This window comes from Cyanistes caeruleus, chromosome 1 (assembly GCF_971803275.1).
Source record: "Cyanistes caeruleus chromosome 1, bCyaCae1.hap1.1, whole genome shotgun sequence".
In the NCBI taxonomy this organism is placed as follows: Eukaryota; Metazoa; Chordata; class Aves; order Passeriformes; family Paridae; genus Cyanistes; species Cyanistes caeruleus.
Genome location: NC_141701.1, coordinates 113,372,519 through 113,399,875, shown reverse-complemented (window position 1 = coordinate 113,399,875; position 27,357 = coordinate 113,372,519). Strand labels below are relative to the sequence as shown.

Below are 27,357 nucleotides of genomic sequence, written 5' to 3'. Positions count from 1 at the left end.
CACTTTTTCTACAAGCAGTGTGGACTTCAGGCGTTTCTAGTGTCAGGAGACCACTTAATTTTGTCTGTCTGTCTGTCTGTCTGTCTATCTACCTATCTATCTACCTACCTACCTACCTATCCCTACCAGTCAGCCTAAATTCATGCCAGATGTCCTTTCATTTTTCCCAACAAGAGGTGACATGCATCTTTCAACAGATCACTAAAGATAAATAAAGATAAGACTTCACTCAGCTTGAGTGAAGGACAAGGTTTTGCATTAATGACAATCTTACCACATGGTCACATTATTTGGGTACTTTCACCAGATGGATCACTTCTCTGTTCTACACCACACAGTGTCATGAGTAACAGTCAGGTTATCCCTCTTTTATACCTAGCAGTACTAATACGAGCCAAGTCTAGCAGTTTTGATGCTAACTAGTTGCTAAAAAGCAATAAACAGTTTTTTCTACAGTTCTTATCGTTCTGACTCATAGGAAAAATAAGCCTAAAACAAAAAATAAAAAAAATTTAAAGACTGACTTACTAACCAAAGTGGGAAAAATGTCTTGTTATGGTTCTGTGACACCAGGGGAAAAAAAATTAAATTCTCTGTTATTACTGGTCACCCATGAAATAACCAGAACATTTCTGCAAGTCACTAAAAATATAGTTAGCAATAAGTTTTTCACACCTGACCATTTGATTTTGGCATGAAGAGCTGTAATACCCTAGAATCCAAAGCATACATTTTTCCTAGTTTATAAGTCATCTTTTCTGTAGATTTCTACCATTACCATGAAGCCTGGACATGTATCTTGTGAATGCAGCCTGTATCTGTGCAGCTGTAACAACTTGGTTAAAATTATCTCTCTAGCAAGTGTGACAAGGCACACTGTGACAATCACCATGTGCAGCAATGAACCCTGTCCAGCAAATGTCTTTTAATCCATCTCATGGCCAAATGTTTGTCATTGGAACTCTCTGTATTCATCAATGTGACAAATATTAGTCGCTGTCTAACCCCAGGAGCTGTATGAAATTAAAGCTGGGATCAATTGCTACACCAGGCTTTCATGTTGCTTTTAATTTCTGTAGGATCTGTGGCTTAGGAAAGATAGGCCAATACTGCCTCTTAGTGGAAGGACAGCTGCCTCAAAAGGTGAAGTGGATGCTGGTGGAAATAGACTGGAAACTTACAGTGCCACACAGACCCTCAGCTGGCAGCCATCAGAACTGCAGGGGCTAAATGAAAGATTACTGCAGCCATGAATGTTTAGTAGTGGTGATGATGATGATGATGATAGTAATAATAGTAAAATAATAGTGATGATGATGGTCATGATGATGATGATGATGATGATGATGATGATAATAATAATAATAATAATAATAATAATAATAATAATAATAATAGCAGTAGTAAAAAGTACTTCTGTGCTTTGGCAAACTTTTTTACCTCATTGGGGAGAAGTACAATTCAGCAGAATGCTGGTATGACTTGCTGGCCAAAACAATCTTCTGTATGTGTGAAAACTAGGAATCTACATGGAGAACCATTTGGAAGAAGAAAACAACTAACAGACATCTGGCACAAGACCTGGCAACATTAGTGGAAATGGCTCCTGGCGAGATTAAAATGGAGCGGAATGTCTTAAATCACCTAGATACCATCAAGTCAAAATACCTACTTTAGATTCCAGGAGTGCTGAATCTATTGTTTAGTTGAGTATGTCCTAAAACATAAAAAAACCACTAACTAAACAAAGCACAAATTTGAATCTGTTGGCCATCTAACAGAATTAAAGAGGTATATTATGTTGAAGAATACTTAATCAACATGGTAAAAATTTGCAGGCAGATAAAGCTCCACTAATGCATTTCTATTTTCAAATTATGGACTATAGACCAAATACAAATGAAGGCTGCCTCAAACAGGCACAGTTCAGAATTTGCTGTCATTCCTGAGCTGTATAATCCTTCTGGGCATAATACCTTGAGATATTCTTTGAGTGGTTAAAAATGTATAGCTATCATTAGAGACAGACTTGACAGTTACTGCCTTCATGAAATAGCTCTTTCTAACAACAAAATTAGTTGCTTCTCTATTTCTAAAATTTCAGTAACAATGAAATCAGTTTCACTGAAGAAAGTTAAAAAATTATAATTGTTGACATATAACTGTTCATATGCATTAGATTATGAAGCCTGTTTCCTTATAGTCTTACTTGCACTGCAACCATTTTCTTCCTACAAAACCAATGCTGAAGCATTCCTCACAAACAGACATGGTCATTTGAGCTTGTATGCTTTTGGCTGGGTTAGAGTTAAATTTCTTCACAGTAATTTGCATGCTCTTATGCTTTGGATTTGTGCTGAATATGGTGTTGACAACATACCAGTGCTTTAGTTACTGCTGAACAACACTTACATAGCACCAGGGCCACATTTGCATCTCTCACCACCCCACCAGTGCTCAGGCTGGGAGTGCACAAGAAGCTGGGAAAGGACACAGCCAGGACAGTTGACCCCAACTGACCAAAGGGATATTTCACACTGCATGGCATCTAGCTCTGCAATAAAAGCTGTAGGAAAGAAGAGGTAAAGGCAGGGTGGTATATTTGGAGTTATGGCACTTGTCTTCCCAAGTAATTGTGAGATGTGATGGAGTCCTGCTTTCCTGGAAATGGCTGAGCCTGCCTGCTGCTGGGAAGTGGAAAATGAATTCTTCCTTTTGCATTGCTTATAGGTGCAGATTCTGCTTTACCTATCAATCTGTCTATCTCAAGTCAAGAGCTTTTTCACTATTATTCTTCCAATTGTCTCACCTGTCCTACTGCAGGGGAGTGAGCGAGTGGTTGTGTGGTGCTGAGGCTGCCCAAGGGAGTGAAACCACAACAGAGCTACAGCACTCAGCTGAACACATCTCCTGTCTCTGACCACTGCATTTTTTCTTATAACAGAGTTTCTGCTTAGGATTAGGTCTCTTCAAGCAATTTATTAAAAATAGCTTTCTCCATGAATTTGGATATTATATGTGTGCTTTAATATAAAAAAGCAGGATGAAATTTTGAAACTGGTATTCATTGTCTTATTCATAAATAGCCCCACAAACAAGGAGCTTGCATCTTATACAGTTTAATATTAAATCAGAAGGTGGAAAAGAGAAAGAGTGGCACAGTGGATGTGAACAGAATCATTTGGAAACATTACAGGATCTTTTTATGCATGTTTACCAAATTTCTGTATAAATAAGTAATACAATTGGAGTGCTGAGTAATTTCAGGAGATTAGTGATAAATGGGCACAAGTTGATTATTCAAGATAAAGCTGAGGGTCATTATCCTCAGCTGGTCATTAATCCCCATGAAATGACTGGTATTGAGATAGTAATTACTACTATAATGAAAATAGGGGGAAAAAAGCAGCATGACATTATTCTTATGAAGCTGTCAGTTTCTAATGAATTCATGTTTCTCTCATCACCCCACCAAGTTACTTGAATTATTTTTAACTTTTTATATTTTTATTTTTATCTTTATACAGTTTCTTTGTCCTACTACAATTTTCATGTCATCACCTCACTTAAGGTTTGGTTTCCCATCCTATATTCTTGGAATTTTAGAAGGGCACAGCCAGGGGCAGCAGTGATGGAAGAGAAAGACAATGCATACAAATTCCCCCAAACCAGAAACTAAATGGAACATACTTTCAGAATTTTCCTATAAAGCGTGTTCCTCAGTGAGATAGAAGATTGTGTTATTATGTCATCTAGCTGATTATTCTGCATTTAACAGTGCTGTTGGCCATAGCACACACCCCAATACTTTGTTCTAAATCAGGATTTACCTTACAATATATGGAATGGATAATGTCAATGTCAACTTCACCAGAAAACATGAAGAAATTTGGCCCTAAAGTGAAAAACATCTTTAAACATTTGCAGTTTTGCAAATCAAGTTTGTGATGTTTTGACGTGCCTTCTAAGGACTTTTGAGCCCTTGAAGTTCTTTTCCTTCTCATTCTACTAGACAAGCTAGAAACATATTATGAGCTGCAGGGAAGGCAATTTGTTTCCTGCTAGAAGCACTGTCATTCTGTTTCCACTGGGAAAGACCCACACATGCTACACCATACAGCTTAGAAAATGAAAAACCCAGCCTGAACTGAAAGCTTTAACATAAGTAAGTTTAAAAATAGTATTGCCCTGTATGTTGCTAAAGCAAACAAAGTACAGATTGTCATTACTCTAAATACTTTTTTCTAAAGCTCTTCTGTGCACACCTTTCTAAGAAGGGAATCACAGTAAAGCCACAGGATGGACTGAGGTTCTGCTGGAAAATTTGTAGTTGCTTCTGAAATGTCTCACTGTACATAAAAGAGAGGAAGGAGAGCCAAGCTCAAAGCAGCTTTAGGCAATAATGGCTGATGGGATGTTGCTGTGAGGGCTTGCAAACCAATTACTGTGTGATGGAATAAAACCAGGTAATGGTGGACACAGATAAGTGACTTACAGTGCAGCTCAGGAAACTGATTTGTTCCTCTAGCTTGCTTGTGTTGTTTGGAGAGTCTGAGGCGAAACCTAATGATTCGTGTCTGCTAGCCAAATGAATCATTCAATACTGGACAGCTATCGAAACTGGACTCTGGCTATTTGGAGAGAGTGTGAACAGCAAAAAAAGAAAAAAATTGCTTAAGTTCTGGAGGCTCTGAATGGCTCTGAGCAGAACACACTTCAGAAAACATGGCAAGTTTTCTGGAAATGCAGACATGCTTTTGACAGCCAAGGCTAAAGCATGGTCTGTCCGTTTTCTGGAGGAAAAAATATAAGTTATTTGGGAGTAGAACTTTATCTGTGAAACAACTAACATCAGTGACAGGGGAACCAAACATGCCTGGCAGCAAATAACAGTATTCAAAATGGGTTTGCGTGTAAAGTTTTTGGTAGTGGAGGGCTACAAGAGTGGCTTCTGTGAGAAGCTGCCAGAAGCTTCCCCCATGTCTGACAGAGCCAATGCCTGTGCTCCAGGACTGCTGCTGGCCAAGGCTGAGACAATCAGAGACGGTGATATGCCTCTGTGATAACAGATTTAAAAAGAAAAGAAGTTATTGCTCAGATCTAGTTGTGCTCAGAGAAGAGCAGGGTGAGAGGAAGTGTCTGCAGACACCAAGGTGAGTGGAGCAGGAGAGGCAGGAGCTGCTCCAGGCACTGGAGCTGAGATTCCCCTGCAGCCCATGCTGATGCAGCTGTGTCCCTGCAGCCCATGGGGGAGACCCACACTGGAACGGTGAATGCCTGAGAGTAAGCTGTGGCCCCATGGGAGGCCTATACTGTACAAGACTCCTGGCAGGGATCTGCAGACCCATGGAGAGGGAACCAACACTGGAGCAGGTTTCCTGGAAGGACTTGTGATCCTGTGGAGGATGCACGCAGGAGCAAGCTGCTCTTGAAGGACTGCATCCCATGGAAAAGTGACCCACATTGGAGCAATTTGTGAGGAACTGTAGCCCATGGGAAGCACTCCAGCTGGAGAAGTTTGAGGAGGACTGTCTCCTGTGGGAGCAAACCCACAGTGGAGCAGGGGAAGGACTTCTCTCCATGAACAGCAGCAGGAACAACTGACTGTTCATCACTCACTTCAGTGATGAACTGACTGTAACCCCCATTCCCACCCTGCACCACTTTGGGAGAGGAGGTAAAGCCCAGGAAGGAGAGAGAGGAGTGTGGGAGATATTTTTAAGATTTGTTTTGCTTCTTATTATCCTGCTCTGATTCTGATTGGTAATAAATTGAGCTAATATACCCAAGTCGAGTCTGTTCTACCTCTGACAGGAACTGGTGAGTGATGCTTCTCCCTGTCCTTATCTCAATTCATGAACCTTTCATTATATTTTCTCTCCCCCATCTAGTTGTGGAGAGGAGTGACAGAGCAGCTGTGGTGGGTACCTGAGATCCAGCCATGGTGAATCCACCACAAAAAGCATAGTGAAAAAACACATTGCTGGTGACAGACCAACAACAGGGTTGCAGTACGACTGCCTTGTATCTGCCAGCTAAAGCCAGGACCTGCTATAGTGACACACATGCAGTGGAGCCAGGCAAAATCTGCAATAGATGTTATATGTACACCGTTAACAAATCTAAACAATTTAAAAAAAAAACAAACAAAAAAAAACACCGACTAAATACATCCTAGCTTCTAAGGAGACTCACACCTGTGAGATTTCACTCTATTCCTCCAAAATTCATTCCAAAATCAATTTTGTTTTTGCTGAGAATCCCACGAAGAAAACACAGATCAGCACTGATTGCAGATAACATTCTACAGGTGCTGCTGAAGAAATTGTGTGACTCAGGGGAAACAAAATGTGCTTTCCAATTTTCCTGTGCTCCTGTGAAATTCAAAGACATAGCACATTCACCAGTGTGATTAAGGATAAATATCTCTGGCCTTCTCCAGACCTTACATACATGTTGAAATGTACTGCTTGCTCTTTCACCCATTTCCTTCTGCAGGATAGAGAATTCCTTATATTACACTGTCATCCCATGTAGCTATGAAGGATAATTGTTTATGCCTCCCTTAAAACAACATTTTTAAAGATTTAGAATCTTAAGTTAGTTTTCTGCAGAACAGCTACTCTCTATGGAATTCCAGCTGAGTAGAAAAAAAGTTCTGAATAAATCAGGAAAAAAAGACAGTTAATTATTTCACTGCTTTTAGTCCCATGCGCATTTCTATGGCACTCATATGTGGAAAGTACCAGCCTATGTGCCTGCAATCTTGGAGTATGCTCTACACTTCAGCAATTACATTTACAGCAATGACACATGGGAATGAAATGAAGTTGTGCTAAGGGAAGTTCAGAATGGCCATGTGGACAAGGTTCCTCACTGGAACTGTGTTCTAGTGATCACAGCACCAAGCCTGTCCGAGTTCAAGGAGTATTTGGATGATGCTCTTGGTCGTATGGCTTAGTTTTAGAAAGTCCTGTGAGGAACAGGGAGTTGGACTCAATCCTTGCAGGTCCTTTCAAAATGAGATACACTGTGATTCTGATTTCCTTTAATAGATAGCTTATCTCTGTAATAGTTCTTGTAAAAAAAAAACCATTGAAATCCATATTCAACATATTCACCTCCTTCATCACAGTTAATTAAAGTAAGACACTTTTTACTAGTCTGTGAGATAAATGCCTATAAAACTACAACACATTTGTATATTTATAATATTTATAATATAATATAATATTTATAATAGGAAAGGAAAGATACCTTGATGTCTTTTTTTTTTTTTTTTTACAAAAGTTGTGCAATATTTTTACTTCAGCATCAAATCCTGGGAGCTTGTCATTAGGGCAAAAATTTTTTGATACTTGCAAAAATTTATAAAGAAGTTTGTTAGACCTCATGGATGAAAAAGTAATCTGTAAACATAATTCAAGTACACCCTGAAGGTTTAAAGATTGAACCATTATTTTATTTTGGGAATGTTGAATCATGATTTTCAATGCTTTGAGCTGGCAGCTGCAAGATACTTGCAAGCTGAAATACCAGTTTAATGAGTAGCCTATAGAAATATTCAGACTACCATCAGAAATTTTTTGAGCTTGAATCATACCAAAAACTTTACAGAGATAAAAAATAACCGAAAAATACAGCTAAGGAACCAGGAACTATAAATTCTTAAAATTTCTTAATACTTATAATAGGGAGGGCAAGGGGGGGGAGGGTTTATGTTTGTTTGTTTTAGAAAACCTAACTGCAGTCTCCTAGACTTTAAAATGTTGATTAATGTAAACACAAGAATAGGCTTACTTGATTGAAGTAGGTTTTTTGCATTAAATAATATTTGAGATAATAAATAATAGGATATCAGATGAAAAATATGATAAATATATAGTTAATATGTATCTTATATTTCTTGTGTCAAAATTTTCCTGCAGGAAAGATATACCATCTTGAGGACAAAGCATTTGCCTAGTTTCAAAGACCACACTTTTTTTTTCATCCCCTGCACTTTTGTGCTGGTAAACACTTACACTGGCTTTTGCGCTGTACTCAAATACTTTGCTAAATATATCAGCTTTATCCTTTAAACCCTGCAATGGCAGAGTGTTAAAATAAAATATACTTCTATGTAAAGAACCTTTTGTTCAGATGTGAGCTTATGTGGGAAAAAAAAATGTGAAGAAACAGCTCCCATATTGTACTACTCTTTCATCTGAATGAAGAAAACAGATGTGGCCAAAAAAAGCTGCTTAGATTAGCTGATATGCCCCACATACATTTCTTCCAGTTCATGCATCCATGTATTATAATAAACCACATACTGGACTAAGCTTAAAATGAGCTGTAGTCCCATTAAAAGGAAGACCATACATTTGGGTTTAGCACATCATAATTAACCTTTTCTTTTTAAATTGACTAGACTGACCTGTTAGGAAAGAAACTGCAATAACCACTTTCCTCTAGAACCTCTTCAATTAGAATCTACAACATTAAAGAACTTAATTTCAGTGAACTAAGAGTACTATTAAGAGCAATAAATGAATACATATAGATAAATGTTCAGCTTACCTGCAACTGCTTATATGACATCCCTTCTGCTACGCCAGAAGTGCCAAGAATGCCTTAAAGTAAAAGGCAAGTAACATTAAACTACTGAACTTGGGATTTATGCTCCCTTAGCAGTTTCTTAGCAATTCCCCTTCAAACATAATGACAAGACAGATGCTTCACGACCAGTAACGCTCACTGAGCACAATGACCCCCTAAAAAGTGGGGTCATTTTATGGCATGATAACAACATTTGACGCACACACATTATGGAAGTATCCTAACCAATGAAAAATATTTTATAGACTTAATGTAACAGAACTCAGAAATGCAACTTCCTTATTTTTTCCCTCTTACAGTGGAAATTTACAGTGGAAAAGGGCACACAGCCAGCAGTGATTTGTGAGGTTAAGAGATTCAAAAATTACAGACAATGAGCAGCTCAACAAATTGCATTATCTTCTCCAGGAACAAAATAATGCTCGTATTTAAAGTGACTGTTAGGGACTCATTTCCTGCTCAAATATCACCCTTGACACCTGGTATTAATTTTGGTTTTGCAATAAGCATTGGAACTGATATGCTATTTGCAACACAAAGGCCATCAAAACTAAAGTTTCCCACTCTTCTTTCTGGCACCACCGATTTTAATGTTACTGTATCCTCTAGTCCATGGATTGCAACACAGTTTTTTCTGTATTTAGAAGAATGTAAATGGCACAATTACCAAAATACAGGCTCCACATTTCCCTTACATCCATTGCACAAAAAAAAAACATGATGAAAAAAGTCTCTGAACCAGGAATTGTAGTTTCCCAACCCAGGTGATGCCACAGCTGGTAGGTTCAATTGTACATGGTGTTTATGATTTGTCTTCAAATCACTAGTCCAAAGTAGAATTGACACATATATTGATATATTTTCTAAAGTATATATACAAATGTGTGTGTCTGTATTTTTCCCTCCTCAAGTTCATAAGGTTTGATCTAGCTATGTAATTAAATCAACCCATTACAACCATTTCACACATGACAAAAGAACAACATAAGGGTTTAAACAGTATTGGTTTAAAAATCATATGCAAGGACAAGTAAATCCTAAGTATGACATTTTTCAGTTACAAATATTTTATTAATTTTCATGGCTGAACTACAAATTATTTGCATCTTTGATATTTCTTTATAATTTCCAAGTGTACTCTCTTCAATCAGTAGAAAATTCCAGCAGCGCTGAACTGTGTATCTCACCATGAATTAAATAAAAGAAAACAAAACCCAACCAACCAACAACCCTCAAACCAAAAACAAACAAACCAACCCCCCAGAAACTCTGTATGGTCAACATAACTTTATTGTCTTTAAAGACTGATCTTGGAGTAGCAATTCCTTCTGCTTTGATACCTTATACTTTATTAGAAATATATATGCCACTACAGAAGTTTATGATGCTTTGTTTACCTTTTCTATCATCTGGAAGCAATATATTTCTGCCAATCTGCTGTGAAGATATTTGGTTTAATCAATTCAGGAGAACCTTGCAGCAGCTAGGGAAAAAAATAGAGACCAAAAAATTAAAGTCACCTGAAAAGTCCATCCTTCCCATTTGCCAAACCTTCAGACTTCTAGGAGGCAATTTACACTTCCTTATGTTTCCCAGAAGCTTTCTTCTGCAATCGGAAATCCAAAGAAGTTTCAGTACTTTTTAGATTAATGAAAAAGTGGTGAACACAATTATGAACATCCTACCTTTCTCTCTCCAGAAACACTGAACATTGCAAGTTGCACATAGAATAAAGCACTGAATTCTTCAGATGATCTGAATAAAATGTCACAAACCTTACATTTGTGTGAAGATAAACAGGAAAATGTATTCTCTTGAATATATGAGAGAAGCAGCTAATGACTCTGGTTTTTAAAACTGTGGCTTCAAGTGAAATTGTGAAATTGTTAGCTGATATTCAAGTGATATAATTCCTATTAGAGGGATCCCAGCACTTCTGAAAGTCATTTCAGCTACTTGATTGTATGAGCAATGAAACTGACATTAAACTTAAAAACATCTAGTTTTGAAAATATCCACTGGTAACAGCTCTGACAGGATCACTTTCGTGTGCAGGAGGGAAATTTCAGTGATGCATTTCTGCAGCATGATAACACTTTTTACAGTTACAGAAACAGAAGAATCTCTGTTGTTGGAAGACTTTTACCCCATCACTGAACAGTGGAGGAATCTTTTTTCTGAAATTCTTATTAGGTTTTCTAATTTGGTGTAGTTAAAACCCCATTATTTTTAAATTTTATTTCTAGAAATTGTACAACCTCAAAACATTTGCTGTAAGGGTTCAACCTAATTCTTTTCTCTGCTCCTGTTCCTCCCATTACCTCCAAATGAAATCCATGTAACCCAGTACATTAACAGTGTTGTTTTTGGTAAATTATGTGATATTTATGCTTATCAATTCTCCATCCTTCTAACTGCACTTTTTTTTGTTGCTTTCCATTAATAGATTATAACTATTCCTTCAAGGTAGAATGCCCAGAATTGCTTCCAGCATTTCAAATATTTTCGATTTACTACCATTTACTTTTCAAACAGAGTATTTCTTCCCTTTTCTACAGGTTTAAATCCAATAGTTTTGAACCTAGCACAATTTTACAGTTAATAACATTTACAAATAATTTCCTTAATATCTGAACAGCTGAAAATTAGGTTGATTTTGTAATAAACACTTCCTTTTTCTTATACTTTCGAGCACACTTTTTTGAAAACATCAATTCAATACACAATGAGCAAGTATTTCTATGCTATGGCTGAAATACAGGAATTGTTTAATGTAAATCCCAACTTGATTGACAGGACAGCATGAAACTGACAGCTCAGAAAGAAGCATCTTTAACTACCTTTCTAATGTATTACCAATGTGCCACCTTCCAGGAAGTTTTAGCACCTCAGGTGAATTATTACAAAAGCAAAGGAAGGATCTGGTGTTTGAGGTAGGTCTGTTTTGTAGCAAACAATGACACAGAAGACTACATAATTCAATGGAAGTAGGTGATAATCAAGTTACAGAGGAGAATTATGTGAATGATAATAAGTCACCTTAGTCATCAAATTTTAGGTACAATAATATATCTAATAACCACTTTATCATCAATTCATAAACTAAATGTCTTAGCTTCAGTCTCCCACAGTACACAGACACCAAGGAAGTAAATTTCAAATCCTTTACTGATTACAGTCCTCTCAGGAGATTTCAAAGGAACATTTAGAAATTCTGATATTAATCATTAGATCTTTCTCTGTTGGAGGGCATCCAGCATGTCACTGGAAAACATGCAAGCGTGCTCCTTCGCTCAGGCCATTCTTACAGATCTGTGGTAGTTTTAAACCAATGACACAAAAATGTTGCTGACACCCTGTGCAATAACAGGACGAGGCATGTTATATTCAAGGTACTCTGGGACAGTGCTTTCTTAGGATTCATGGTTTGAGTAGGAGTACAGTACAAAATATGAAAAATATCAAGGAACTATTATCTTACCAAGAAGAGATTGCATAAATTAAGAGCTTACATAACCTTTAGTTACAATTGCCTTTCCTCTTATCTTTTTGAGTTCTGATGAGATGAGGTCTGCTTTTGTGTATTAGGAGCTAGCAGGTCCTTTCCATCTACAAAAGGAGTTCTACTGACAAGATACAAACTTGAAAACAACTGCAGAAACTCCTTACTTAAGGAGACTCCATATTTGCCAAATATAGGATAGCTAGAGAATATTCTAAACATTTCCTTTGGAAAATGGACTCTTGAACTTATATTTTTGTGATATTAATATCAATAGAATGTTTGAATAGAGAGACAAACTTGACCACAAGTAGTAAATGGTATACCACACCTTTTTGATTTCTGATTTCAGTTTACAAGGATTGCCCTGCTGACTGACAAGGGACTTCTTGAATCTCTCAATGATTCTCCTTTTCAAATTGCATCACAAAGCTGGAGAAAGCTACATGAAACAAAGAAATACACTTTCACCATTTATGGCAGTTACACCTGCCATAAAATGACCCATTCAGAAGTGCCATTATTGAGAAATGTAGCTACACTGCAAAAAGAAAGATTGATATCTAATGGCATGGTGATAAACAACAGTATAAGAATTGATTTAATGGCATATTATAATAAGGCTCCTTTGTTTGCCCATTAGGCTTAGCTTACCATGTAACTCTGTTCTTCTTGTCTTGAAGTCAAACATCATTATTAGCCTAACACTGATAATACCAGATTTGCCTCCCTGATCAAAGTGCAAGTATTTGGGACATTTTTCTACAGATGAAACTCACAGAACATTACACTAGATTTCATGATGGCTACAATGAGTTGCTCCATCTGAAATTAATGGAATATCAAGAAGCTTAGACCTTCATTCAGTGTGCATAGAATAGCTTCAATGGCCTCTTTTGAGGTCCTTATGGGTCTCTATACAATTCAGAGCATCCCTTTTGCTCTAAGCCTCCTGAGGGAGGTAATTTACCTTTCACTTGTCTATAAAGCATAACTGATTTTATATACCTTTTCCTCTTGTGTCTTTTTGGTTGAAAAAGAACACATCATTCATCTGTATTTACAAAAAACAAAAACCCAAACAAAAACCCCACAAATCGTACTCTACTGTACTTAAAGTCTTCAATAGAGAGTCCAAAGGATGTTTTTTCCTTTAAAATAATTTTTATGCTCCAATTGTAAATATACAGTTTCAGCTGTTGGTCACTGCAATGACACCAACCCATTCTGACAACCATTCTGTGGTATGTTACTACCCTTTTGAATTTATCTTCTATGCTGTTTCTGTGCAGTTGTTTATACCTGCAGACACTGTTTGAAAAACTATGATTATCTCCCATTTAGTATACACTTTGTAATCATTTAGTTGATGTAAATTCATGAAGTGTCACTCTGCTGAATTCAGGAAGCTTTTTGACTATTTAGGGAGGGGTGACCACTAATGATTCACATTCAAACATTGACATAGTACACTTTATAAAGACGTTTATCCCACTGGAGCAAATTACTGCTCTTAGACAGCTATAAATCCAGAACAGTTTTATTGGCCTCACAGGAGTCCTGATTTGCTCTGACAAACCAGGAATCAAAGTCACATGTTAAGCACAAAAGACTTCTCCAGACAGCTGCTGACATGCAGATTTTTTATTTTTTTTTCTTTTTTACAGACAGATATTACTCTTCTTTTCATGCAGATTAGGCCTTAAACAGATGCTTTAAGTCAGAAGTTCAATGCTCCCTAGCCTATAAGAGAGTAAAGAAAAGATGCCTTAGGAAAGGCCAGCAACATATTCCATGGATTACACAGCACTGCAATCAACTGTGTGTAGTTAATGTACCATGGGGATACTGGGATATTCTGAAGCAGAAATGGTAAGGAACAAGTTCAGTGCTTGAGAAACTTGGGAGTTGCCTTGGGCACTAGTGTTCAATTTTAGCTTTTGTTTTAATGAAATCTGTTGTCAGATCAGTTAAAAAAAAAAAAAAAGAAAAAAAGAAAAAAAGAAAAAATAAAAAGTCAAGCATTTACATAATGCTTTTTAAAAATCTTTCTCTCACATTGTTTTCCAGAGACCACTCTGATTCTTGTTCCCATGGAAACAGGGGAGGCTGCTGGCAGCCAAGAACTAACAGGCAAGAACTCTTCCTTGCAAACTTCAGTTTAGACCTGTCAGCTGGAATATGTAACAGTTTGAGAAAACAGCTATGTATTATAAAAAATACTCAACCTTAGATTTGTAAGAACATAAACAAGTGCAAGGAAGGCATATGGAACATATTAAACAAGTACAGGTATGGATTCTGGTTTCTCTGAAATCAGAGAAAAGCTGTTCCTCCTGCTTCAGAGGTCATCTGAGCCAGTTTTTGAGTTGCTGTTAACTCTCAGTTCTTGAGCATTCACATTACAATAACTCATATTAATTAGTAAGCCACTTGAGAAAGCCTTCTTCAACAGAGAGGATTAGTTCACTAATAAACACCTTGGACATACTCTAAATATAGCATGTAAAAACTCAACTGCCTCATTTCTGCTGATAGGAGAAGGATATAGTTTCCAATTATTTTAAATAATGTTTGTTTCCTTTGTTTTTGATAATTCAGTTCTTGTATTACCTTTTTTGATAAGCTTGACAACTAAAACAAAAAAGAAACAACAAAAAAGAGACATGTAAAGCACACCCAAGTTCAGTTATGTTATTCTGTTCTAAACAAAACCAAATTTGGCTGATCAGTCTCAAAAGCCCTGAGGTGATAAACATCACATGCCAAATGTAATGTTCCAATACTTCATTTTGGAAAACAAAAAGCTGTTAATTTAATAGTAGCAAATTTTTCAAAAAGATGCATGGTAGCCATCTTTCTGCAGAATAAACAGGTTCCAATCACATTTTCAGGTGAGAGTTCAAGGCAGATTTTGTATCAGCTCAGCTCCATTTTTGCTTTGGAATCAGCATCAAAAAACTTCAACTCTCTCACTATGAAATAGTTGAACCTAGTTTTAAAACAAGTCTTAAATTTGAAAAATATCTGACATTTCAAAATAGTTAACATATTCAGGATTTCATCTATTGCACTAAAACTCCCAAGACAGTATTACTATGTACTGATAATTAAAATATAACTTCAAAGTTATTTCAAAACTATTACTACAGAGGAAAGCATATTATTAACTCTCCATATCAGTAAATGATATTATCACCTTAAGTAGTCATATTGCTGGCATGACAGAATGTTGTAAAAATACTTTACTGTACAATCCATTTTTCTGAGGTGAGACACAGCTTTTTTTTTTCATATGACTCAATTATTTCCATCCTCCACATACTAATATTCAAAGTTAGTCTTTATTTTAATGATATATTTTTAAAGCATCCTGCCATCTGCAAAAATGTCAAGTTCTGTTGTTTTTAAAGAACAGTAACTAAATTAGCAGCACTTTGCAGTAACATCATTTTGACAACAACAAATGACTAAAAAGTACAGAATGTCAGAAGCAACAGCAATGCATACTTGAGTGATGAAGATAATTTTGTGCGGCTGAATAAGAATCTGCTGAACAGGGTCACTGATCTGACTCACTTTCCTTTGTGATACAGCAATTCCTGCCAATGCTGTAGATGACAAGAGTAAAATCAGGAGGGCAGCTCATTTTGGTGCCTTAGTACGTTAATAGCATACAGAGATTAAAACTTTGCAGACGTAAATACCAAGTTGAAATGCATGACTTGTTTTCTCAATAATGCTGGGAAGAAAAAAAGGATAATCTAAAATGTTAAAAATTTAGACAATGTAAGTGACAATGTGTTGTAAAAGAAAATCCCTTCCTCTGAATCACTAAATTACTCTATGAGAAAAGCAGTATTAATGTACCTTAACTATTGTTAAATTTTGACACATTTATTCAAAAGTCTAAATATATGATAAACGTAATTTTATTAACTGATTTTTTTTACATAGACTAACACAAAGTATTTTTACATATATTTTGATGTTATGAAATTCATTTTCATTCTACCCTAAGGATTATAATAATATGTTTGACGTGGACCAGTTCAATGAAGTAAATCTATTGTTTAGGATTTTTTAACTTGTGTATTAAAGTCATACACGTTGTCAGGCCCAGAGATTAAATAAAAGCATATCAGCAGACTTCCTCTATAAAACATTTAGCATATCACTAAGAACATTAGTCCACAAAACAATCTTTCCAAGTTGACTATTAGACCTGAAGCTAAGCAAAGAGCTTTGGCCAAAGAATTGAACTTCAGCCAGCAGCCCTGTACCTCTCTTAAATACAATTATCTCTAAACTACACTTCAGAGGCTAATTTAGGTATTCTAACATTTAATCCCACAGAAACACCCTGAGGATCATCAAGTCTTATGTATAAATCTACAAGAACAGAAACTTTTTCTTTTTTTTTTTCAAAGTGATCTTATGTCAAGCTTAAAAATTCTACTGAGAGGGTGATGAAATCTAAATATCAACATTAACTAGTCCACAACAGAATTATTCTCACTTTTTTACCGATGAATTTCTGTGCTGGCTAATTTAATAAGAAGAAAGACATTCATAAACATTAGTTTCTAAAGACCATCCAGATCTGAACTGTGCTTTCACAGAAACAAAATGATAAAGAAAACATTCTTCTCTGCCACAGGGAGACACATTTTTAATAGGATCAGGAAGACAACCTCATTGGTGTTGCTGGGGTTTTCGTGCCTTTTGGCAGATGTCTTGAGAAAGTCAAGTGAAATTCAGATTGACATATTTTCCCTAGGTCTTCTCTTAATAATCATAAGAGGAAAAGAAGCTTTGCATTTCCTCTCAGTCACTTAAACAAAAATGTAAGTTGGTTCTGCTCAAAGTAACAGAGGAAGCCATGCTATAATAATCTAAAATACATGCCACCAGAAGAATAATTTTGATTTAGTCCTTCTTCTTCATTTTCAGCTCTCTAACAACAGCTTCAATACTGCTATATTCAAGGCCCAAAAGAACCCAGTGTGGTCTTGTCATTATAACCTTAAAATCTTCAGTTATATGGGGACACTCATAAAACCTTTACCTCTTTGACATGTTCCCTTTTTCACTGCTCCCTGTTCTGTGGTATTTGTCTCTTCTCCTGTCAGTGGCTTGTATTACAAACCAAAACGAAGTAAATCAGAGTATTTTCTTTTGTAGGTCTTCAATTTTTTTTTTTTCTGAATAGAGATATGTCTGGAATAAAAGCAAACAGCAATGACCAAGTAGGACATAATTTGGATTTCCCTGTTATTTAACTTAGGGAACTTTTTCTGTTTTCTAGTATGACAGCAACAATTTGATTTAAAGTCTAGGAGGACCAGATTTAATGTCTACTTGTAGTATCTGTGTGCTTCAAAGACTTCAGGAGTTCCCATGGAGTCCATACACTCCAGATAACTCCAAGTTCCTTGTCAGGGTTTTTTTTTCTAAATATAGAAGTACAGCATTATTTGAAAAATGAGGGCACATGTGTGAATAGCTGCTGAAGACTTGACCAAAGCTTTTAAGACTTTTAACCAAAAGGAAAACATCACTGACAAAAGATAATGGATTTACTCAAATTACTCCCAGGACTGAAAATATCAACAAAGACTGAAGTATTTTTTTGTAGATCATTATAGCTTGCAGACATTAAGTTTAAACTGTGCAGTTATTATATGGCACCCTTTAGCAAACAGCACTGAAACTACAGAAGGTCGACATCAAATTTGGATTTTTACTTCATAATTAAAATTCTTAATACAGTTTCTGTATTGAAAGCTGTAAAATAGAACTTAGTACAGACAATAACCACTTTTTTTGTGAAGATCAATCTCTTAACTGATCAAAATAGTTTTATTTCAAATATTATTTAATTCACACAATATGTATTCTGAAATCACAGCTTAGCAACTTAAGGTGTGTGAAGCTTCTTAGTAAAAGGAAAAGTACTTCAAACAGAAAACTTGTTTTATCAATCATGATGCATAAATACATGATAATTTGCAACGGCTATATGAAATATTCATTTTACAGGAGAAATTCCCATTGCATTCAGCAGACGTTTGGCTGGGATAATGACAATTAACAGGAGATCTTACTGATTCATATTGGAATTCATACTTTTAAGAACTACCTTAATGATACTTCAAATAACATATTTGTATGTCAAATGTAATTATCTCTTTTTCTAACACTTTAAAATACAATTATAAACCACTGATATTTCAAATTGCAAAGAACTACAACTGGTAGACCATGAAACTGCCATCTCATCATGAACAAACACTCGATTTTCTTAGTGTGGAATCTGCAGGTGAGTGAAGGTACTCTCAAAAGCAGATCAATAGGCACTAAAGAGGAAGAAATGAAAGAGGAAACACTCTATATGCAACAGGAGAATAATGTAATAATGTTCAAAAACTTGAAAATCGTTAGGTTTAAGTTAAAGTTTGAATTTCTTACAAGTTCAAAATTACCTGATCGCAGTCTTGATCCAGAACTGTCGACATAATCTCTATCATTACTAAAAAAAAGAAAAAGGTTTTAATTGCATTCATCATCAATGACTGTTGAGAAAATACAGTATTCCCTGACTCCTTCTCGTGTTTCCTCTAAAGGAAATCTGTCCGAATTCACTAGTTTACAACTGTGCATTTTTAAGTCACACAAAAGCTGGTTTACTCTGCATGTCCAAAATAGAATGACTTCTACTAAACCAACGTTTCTTTCCTTGGACAGTACTAGTAAGGTGGGGAAAAAGTTGGTATTACAGCACCAGGGTAGCAATATCTCAATGTCAGAAATAGAGTTTTACATGTTTCAATTCTACATCCTTCCCTAAACTCTAGACAAATACTTTGCCAGCCTGCTGATTTCACTAGCTGAGATAAGCAATAACAAATGGGTACACCATGGACACCAGGTAACTAAAAGAACAAACATGATGTCCTGATAGATGGCAGCCTCCATAGCCCAAGTATGGCAAGAATTTTTATCTGTTTTTGTGGCAGTAGGGAAAACTAGTTTCAAGGAGTAGTTATAAATTAAGATAAGGAAATAGTTTTGCTAATCATTATATGAGGGGAAGAGATTTGTATAGTAGTGAATTTCTACAAAGAGAAAGAAAATGTGCTTTCTTCAATGCTCAAGCATGGGGAGGCTGCCACTACTGACTGCAACAGGACTAAAGATGTAAAGCTAGAAAGTGATAAATGGGAGATTGGATGGTGTTATGCTAAGAACAATTCTGAAAGCAAAAATAAAATCTTGCACTTGAATCAACAGGAAAATAATCAATGCTATCATTATAAATACTTACCTAGCTCAGTTAAAGGTAAAATAAAAAAAAAAATTCAAGAGGCAGACGCAGCAAAGAGTGATTTTCAGAGTTTTTTCCAGATATAAAAGAAGAGCAGAAATTAAGAAACAAGAGGATTTTGGAGTGGTGCCAAAGAAAAAAATAATGGTCGAGAATGTACTTGATGCATTGCTGAAGAAACAGAAGGAAAAGGAATGTCTTTAGAAGACGGATGGTATGACATATTCTGCTTCTGTTTGTTTCCTTTTTGAAGGACATGAGGCCTCCAAAACGCAAGAAATGGGCATCTATGTTTATACAGAAAATCTAGAGGAGTTCAAAGGGCCAAGATACTCCTCTACACTACTACAACATACTCCACACCATCAAATACACAAGCACATTTTTCTATGGAAAAACATCTGCTTAAAAATATAAAAACAGAATTTGGCTAATCAACTGGTGTCAGATTAAACTTCAGTATCAAGGTCCATTGTAAAAGCTATTTATCATGTAAAGCTGCTGTGTGTAAACACCCTTTAACAATATCCTCAAGCAGACTTAGTGTCCTAGGCTGAGGTAAAAAGAAGCCATAAAGGACATATTTCATGAAGGCACAGCTCCACTGTGAAACAACCAACTGGAGTTGATAGTAAAGATGATCGATTATATTAAAATCATAAATCACTCCTACCTTATCTGAGGTTGTTTTTCAGAAGCACTAAAACTTTGTTTAATTATACCTGAAATGAACACATGAATATTATTTTCTGTTTAAAAGAAACCCACAACATGCATGTTAGTATCTTCTATTCCCAGACATGGTATCAAAATAACTTCTAAAAACAGCATTAAACAAACTCCAAATCCCTACTTGACTATCAAGTTGCTGTCTGATATATCAACGATTTGCTTGCATCATAACAAAAATCTCAGCCCAACAGAGTACTTTAATAAATTATTTCAGAAAATTGTTACAGAAAGTAACACATGCTGACTAGATGTCCACAGAATATGTACTTGGATTTGCATTTTTCCACTATAGCCACAACATTGTCTCTAGTGTGGATAAGGAGACAGAGTATTTTCCCAATTCCTTAAAGGTCCACCAGAGATTTACTGCCATCATTCCACTAGCTGGCTATCTATATGCAATAACATATGCAATACCTTTCTTCTCAAATAATCCTAATGAAGCCATGACCTTGAAGACAGCAGTATGACCAGTTATTGGTCCAACATCTAATCAGCAATAAAAGTGAAAGTAAACATTGAAATAATTTATTGCATGCTGCCAAAAAATGTGTAGAAGTAAAGCTAATGTTTGACAACATCTATTATTTATGCAGTTAGAAAGCTTTGCCTTAAAGCAAATATTAGTCTTAAGCATTTGTCTTAAATCATTCCTGTAAAACCATTCTTTTGATGGTAATTTGGATGGTAATTTGGATGGTAATTTGAGACCAGCCTGGTATCACATTTTGATTGAGTATATGTTTAATGAAAAGATAATTCTGCTAACTGAAAGTCTGAGTAGCAAGATTAGGATATTCTTACAATTTTCCCATTACAATTAATGTATTTTAATAAAAGGCCTGCATCTTTGTCTACATGAGATTTTTTTCCACACTGGTAGCATCATTATCACTAAACAAGAACAGAGGCATCTAATCACTCAAACAACAGATAAGAAAAAAAGATTTTGTGTCAGACTTAAAGTAGTTTTCCCATTGCTTGTTACAGCAGTTATATTTGTTCTAAGCAACTGTAGAACAAACATATTTCTGAGTCCTACATCTTTTCGTGTTAAAACATACTTTTGTGTTGTACTCTGAAATATTTTTCCTATTTTTCTGAGATCCTCTGAATTAAAAAAAAAAAAAAAAATCTGAAGGAGGCTTTCATCTGTCAAACTGAATTCACTTTAAAACCCAAAGAAATTATACATCTTCAGGCCAAATCTGTCTCCCTAAAAAAACAGATACAGAGACAGAGAGAGAATGAAAGAAAAAGAAACATTTCAATCCTTGCTGATGTTTTGCTTAGCAAAACAGATACCAAAATTCTGTGATTGCTAGCACAAAAGACTATTTGATAAGAGCATCTGAATTCCATAATAGCAAATAAACTAGGCCCTTATAGAAGCAAAAGTTCTTCAATTAACTTTGTTAATGAGACAAAAATAGAAAAAGAGAGTGCTCACTGCCTAGAAAGTGAAGGAAATGAAAAATATTTTTGTGCCTACTCAAGGAACAGATTTTTTACCTGCTTAGGACAGAGACACAATAACACATTTACAAAAGTAGAAGTTCTGAGTGAATGTGAGTCATGTTGCTTGGGGTAAGGATTTTGAGTTACAACCTCAGACACTCTGTCACAGCAAATACCATAATGTATTATGTGAATATATGCAAGAAAATCTGCAACAAAAGCCACTTGGCTAAAAAGCTAAATGTGAACACAGCTGTTTGCTAGAATTTTACAAAAAACAACTCCCCTATTCAAGTATTCATATACAAAATTGGGTTTGAAATACTATACCCTTTGGCTGTTTCAAATAAATGGTCTCTTATCAGTAAAGGGCTTGTATCCAAATTTGCTTGATCAGTTTGATGACTCACCACATTTGACTTGCTAATCTGCCATCTTATGAGTGTATTTACAAGTGCATGATATTTCACACCAAAGAGTCTGTCTCACCACTCACTGTACACAGCAGAGATGCAATATTTTCTGATTCATATGCTAAAGTTAGAAAAATACTTATTAATGCTAAAAAACAAAACCCCAAAGATGATGAACATCACTAAACAATAGTAAACACCCTTCAGGCCTATTTTAATTGCTTATTATATTATGCTAGAGACCCACTGAGCAGCTAGATCTGAGAGAGGAATCTCATTATGTTACTCACTATGAAAACACGGGAAAATAATTTACTTAATAACTAGGAGACTCAAACATGTAAAAATCAATGTAAAAAAAACACGCACATGTGTAACCCTTCCCAAGGAACACTAATGACTTTATTCATAATACCTAGTCTTCTGTGTATGAGTTATGCTAATCATACAGAGCCAGTCAGGGAGTAAGAAACAGCACAGATGTGTAGGCAAGTTAACTCATAAGGCATGGAGCACATCAGGAGTGTATCCTGATGTTCAGCTCAGGCTTACCTGGACCATATTTCCTTTTACCATGGCTACTCCTTTGACATGGATAGGAGGAGCAAGGCAATATGTTTTGTACAAATGCCTTGCAAGAGGGCATGTTTCAGTTCAAGATGATCTCAAGGAAAATGAAATACAAGCCCTCTCCATCTCTCTCCTGTTCTGTGCCCACTCTTGTTAGAACGTGAAAGAGGCGCAAAAGCCAAAGCTTTCAATTCACATCAGCCTCCCTGTTCTGAATAGCTCTATGCAGACTCCTTGGGGACATAAAAAAAAGTATCAAATGAGGCACAAATAATTTCTCTGCCTGCTACTTTGGTCTTCAGCAGCTGATGTAATTAGAGCAACTTCTAAGACTTTAACTTCTTAACATGCATTGACATCAGTAAAAATCACATTTTAATGTGAAGTTTAGAGTTTTGCTTGTGCAGGCACCTAAACAGGCAATTGCAAGGAAAGAGCTGGTAACGTAATATGAGATCAGAAAAACCTGAGAAGACAGTAACTTCTGCTTTGGATTTAACTTTCACTTCAATGGTATCTAATAAACAAAACCTCTGAAAACCTTTTCAAGTTTGATCAGACTGGCAGGAAAATTGAACCAAGATTTTGTATTAGCAGAGAACTTCAGTACAACTCCTTGAATTAAACTGAAGCAAGGAGAGTGATTTTTTTGAATGACAGCTCAACAATCATTTCAGGAGAAAGGTGGAATTACCTTTATTTATTCAAAATACTCTTAGTAAGCTGCCCTTCAAATCACTGTACACTGGAATGGACAATCCCAACCAAGTTAATCAAGCTGTTTTGCAGAGCAAACAACTAAGTGTTTTTCTTGCTAGCAGGGATTCCACTGCTACATTGTACAGCAACAGAAGTTGATATAAACATACTTCAAACTTAACTCAGGCATCACACAGGAAAACCAGAACTTGGCTGATGTCTTCAACAAAATCCCATTAGCCTGAGGTCTCAAGAGAAATCTGAATCTTAGACATGAGGAAAATTAAGCCTACAAAACACTAAGGTCTCCAAAGTTCTTCACAGACAGCCCATTGAGAAGTGATAGGTTTCTTGGTGCCATAATAATTCTCAGGAAATTCCCTAAGCTTTCTCCTCACAATCTAAAACCAGAAAACCTTATATAGCAGATGTCAGACAATCTTATTCCAAAAATTTACCAAATTATCTAGTCATCTTATCTAAAGAAGAAATGTCTTCTCAAGTCACCAAATCCATCAAATACAGCTAGTCTGAATTAAATTTAAAAAAAAAAAAAAAGGCTCATCTCTGTGACCACAACTTTCAAGATATAAGGTAGCTGCCTGCAATGTAGTCCAAACTACAGGCTCTAGAAAACAAATTACATTACTGAACAGGTGTTTATTTGATAACGTGTTTGTTGTTATCCTCAAAAGTGGTTAGATTTGGAGCTAAGTGATGACCTAAACTCATGATTTAAGTGGTGAGCCAAATCACTTGCTACATACAACACACAGAATTCCTATTTTGACAGTATCCTAGTTCTAGAAATTCCCAATTATTCAACTGGATATGAGCGCTACCTGAACAAGACTCAAGTCCTGGCACCGTGTAAACCAGTTTCATTTCTCAAAGAAAGATATAGAAGACCATTTTAGAGTTACATCACTAGAATATTGTTCAGGCAGACCTGTGCTGTCTTCGTTACATGGTAACTTTGAATACTATTGGGTTGCAGAAATTCAGGAAAGGAATCCTGAATATCAATGTCTGTGCTTATTGGTCACAAGATATATATAAAGTGCAGAGATTCCTCCAAATAGTGGAAACATAAATGAAATTATGATGTAAGAGAAAAAGTTTTAAACAAGATATAGCAGCAGCACAAGACCATGTTTTGAGACTTCTTAATCTCTTGAAAAGGCTGAGCAATTCCAAAAAGAATCTATTGCATGCTACCTTTGTATTGGGAGGGAGGTTAGAAGTACATAAAGTCCTTAGATCATGGTTTTCCAATAGCATATTTTACACAGAAATATCTTTCAATGTATCTAGGACACTGTCCTGATTGTGATTAAATGAACATGATTAAGGGAAACAAAAAATATTGTCCAAAAGAGTATTCCCAGACAAAAAGTAAATTTTTCAACTCTCACTCAACTGACACACCAGCTCTGCTGGACTGCTATGCATAATGACATATTACATATTTTCCTGCTATTTGGTTTTACCAACAGAAGTGAAGGTATGATTACACTGTATACCAAATGCAAGTAAAAAGCCTTTACTATGACTAAACTAAGGTAAATTTGGGAACCTTGTAATTTTAAACTAAGAAAAAAAGTGCAACTAATAAACTGTTACCATCCCATCATTCTTCACAGCTTTTTGACTCAGTATGTCCCTACCCTCTGTCAATCTTTATAATTTGAAATTATAATGACTTCAGGAAAAGAAATATGCATCTGTCACTGATGCCTCTATGCTTCTGAAATGTGTAGAATCTTGTTCCTGTAGGATTAATCATTTCAAGTACCAGGAGCAACTAATCCAGAATCTCTACACCCTGCACTTGGCAATCTTGGGAACTCTTAAAGGAACTGGTCTTGCAGAAATACATTGCCTATACATACTATACTAAGAAGAATAATCCTTTTGTTAAAGCAGAGTTGAGAAACACTGAGTATGCAAAGTCATTAAATACATTATGACAATATTGGACTATAAAAAAAGCTTACCCCTATTACACTGACAAATCCATACCAGCTTCTGTGCTATTGAACAGCTCAGCATATCACACCTTTCTTCAAAATACCACTCTACTTTTAAATTAGAATGATCATGTTTTCTCTGAGAATGATGTGAAGGCAGCATGATTAGACAAATCCTTTCACGACCCTCATCGATATACCTGAAACTAACTCTCATCTTCCTGTTAACAGTTTCCAAGTTAGCTAGATCACATTTTCCCTTGTAATGCTGACATGCTTGACAAAACCATGCTGATAATTCAAACTCTGTTAGCCACATTATTAACAAAAGGAGAATATCTCAAGCAATACCCAATTATCCTGAATTTAGAATTATTTTTCTTTAAGCTATTTTTTCTTTACCCCTGAAAAGTAGAAACATTTGCCAGCATTAATCACAACTGATCTAAAACACTGACTTCAGCATAAGTAGAAACTACAGCTGATCTAAGAATGTGAGCTTGTAGTTATTTTTATGAAAAAGCAATCCTGAAGTATCTATATAATAATTAGATTCTCTGGCAGGAGAAAAATGGATAATGACTTTTAGAAATGCTGATTAAACTTACTGGAACTGATAGGAACTGACTGTATCTTTCCACTTAAAATATTTAATTAAAACTATGGCAATATGGCATGGTAATATTCAAATATTTCCACTTAAAGTATTTAATTAAAACTATGGCAATATGGCATGGTAATATTCAAATATTAGGAAAATCTGGTATTTTGTTAATGTCTAAATCTTAACAAATAAAAATCACCTACAAGGAAATCATTACCACTAATGCTTTGGGTGTGGCAAGTTACAAACTACACAAAGGCCTCAGATTTCTGTGCACAATGCTAAACTAGCCCACAATGAATTACATTCCTGTGAGACACAATGTGTTATTCTTAAGTATGAACACAAAATGGAACTTTGTCCCTGTAAGCTGCTTTTTCTCAAGGGCTTCATTCTATGCAGTCATTTCCTACAGTTATTCAAGGCTTCCCTCTATCTTGTAGCCTTCTCCCGTTACTATCTTAACTCAAGAAAGTGACCACAAAAAAGTGGTTTTTAAAACTATTTTTTAAGAAAACTTTGACAACAATCTCAGGGCTGCTTAGCCTCAGGTCCTCCAGTACTCAAAATGGCAAGCTATCCAGTTACAATTAGCAAGCCATTTTAATGGATTTTAAGTAGAACTAACAATTTATTTCCCCTGCAGTAATGGCTAGACATTTCAGTAAAAAGAGGTCATATTCCTTCAGAACTTGGCCAAAAATATGAAATAAAATCCTGCTACCAAATAGGAATACAAAGATATAAAGTAATGTTATTCTAGATTTTTTGAAGCCTGGGACATTTGCAGCAATAATGTTTTATAATATTCAGACAACTACATTCCCTTTACATTTTAAAAGTACATCTAAATCATGCCCATATTTTATGAATGGAAATCTTAAGTTTTGCTTAGCTCTAACCATCTCCTTTTTTTTCTGATACAAAATGAATAAAAAATGATTTTCTCTAATCAGAATCGCATTGCATTTAATAGGTAGGCCATGATAGCTCACAATCTAGCAAGTGAACTCATAGTCGTTAGAGCTAGGGGTTTTTTGAGGTTTTTTTAAATTTTCAAATTGGAAATATAAGCCAAAAAAACCTGTTACTTGAGATAATACCCAACACAGCTGGTGCTTTCCAATTTGATTACCATAAATAACTATAAGCAGAATTAATGCTGTGTTTTGTCACATAATTCTGTCCTAATTAAAATCTACACATTCCTTCAGTTCCATTCAGTCAATTCTTCCAGACAGTTAAAGCTTGCCTCTTTCAACTTTCTTTTTCACACTCTTCCATCTGTTTCTTATCAATATTAGTCATCTTATGTTTAAATTTAAAACCACCTTCTTTCTCAAGGAGCCAAATAATATTCCAGCTTTCAGAGCTGCTACTGCAAAATATAGGGAAAAGCTACACAAAGTCTTGCGTGTGATACCAAATGTATTAACCTGGACATAGCTGTCACAGAGGCACAGATGTTTCCTATACTTAGG

General features: G+C 35.7%; 1 protein-coding gene across 1 annotated transcript in view; it reads right to left on the bottom strand.

Annotated features, from left to right (window-relative positions):
* Window positions 1-4,936: 4,936 nt before the first annotated feature.
* Window positions 4,937-27,357, bottom strand: part of NEK10 (NIMA related kinase 10) — a 68,472-nt gene continuing 46,051 nt past the window's right edge. Inside the window, 7 exon segments of the mRNA XM_086852871.1 lie at window positions 4,937-5,057; window positions 8,420-8,475; window positions 8,563-8,615; window positions 12,404-12,545; window positions 15,614-15,714; window positions 18,589-18,626; window positions 20,104-20,152. Coding sequence (XP_086708997.1) covers window positions 4,937-5,057; window positions 8,420-8,475; window positions 8,563-8,615; window positions 12,404-12,545; window positions 15,614-15,714; window positions 18,589-18,626; window positions 20,104-20,152 — 560 coding nt within the window.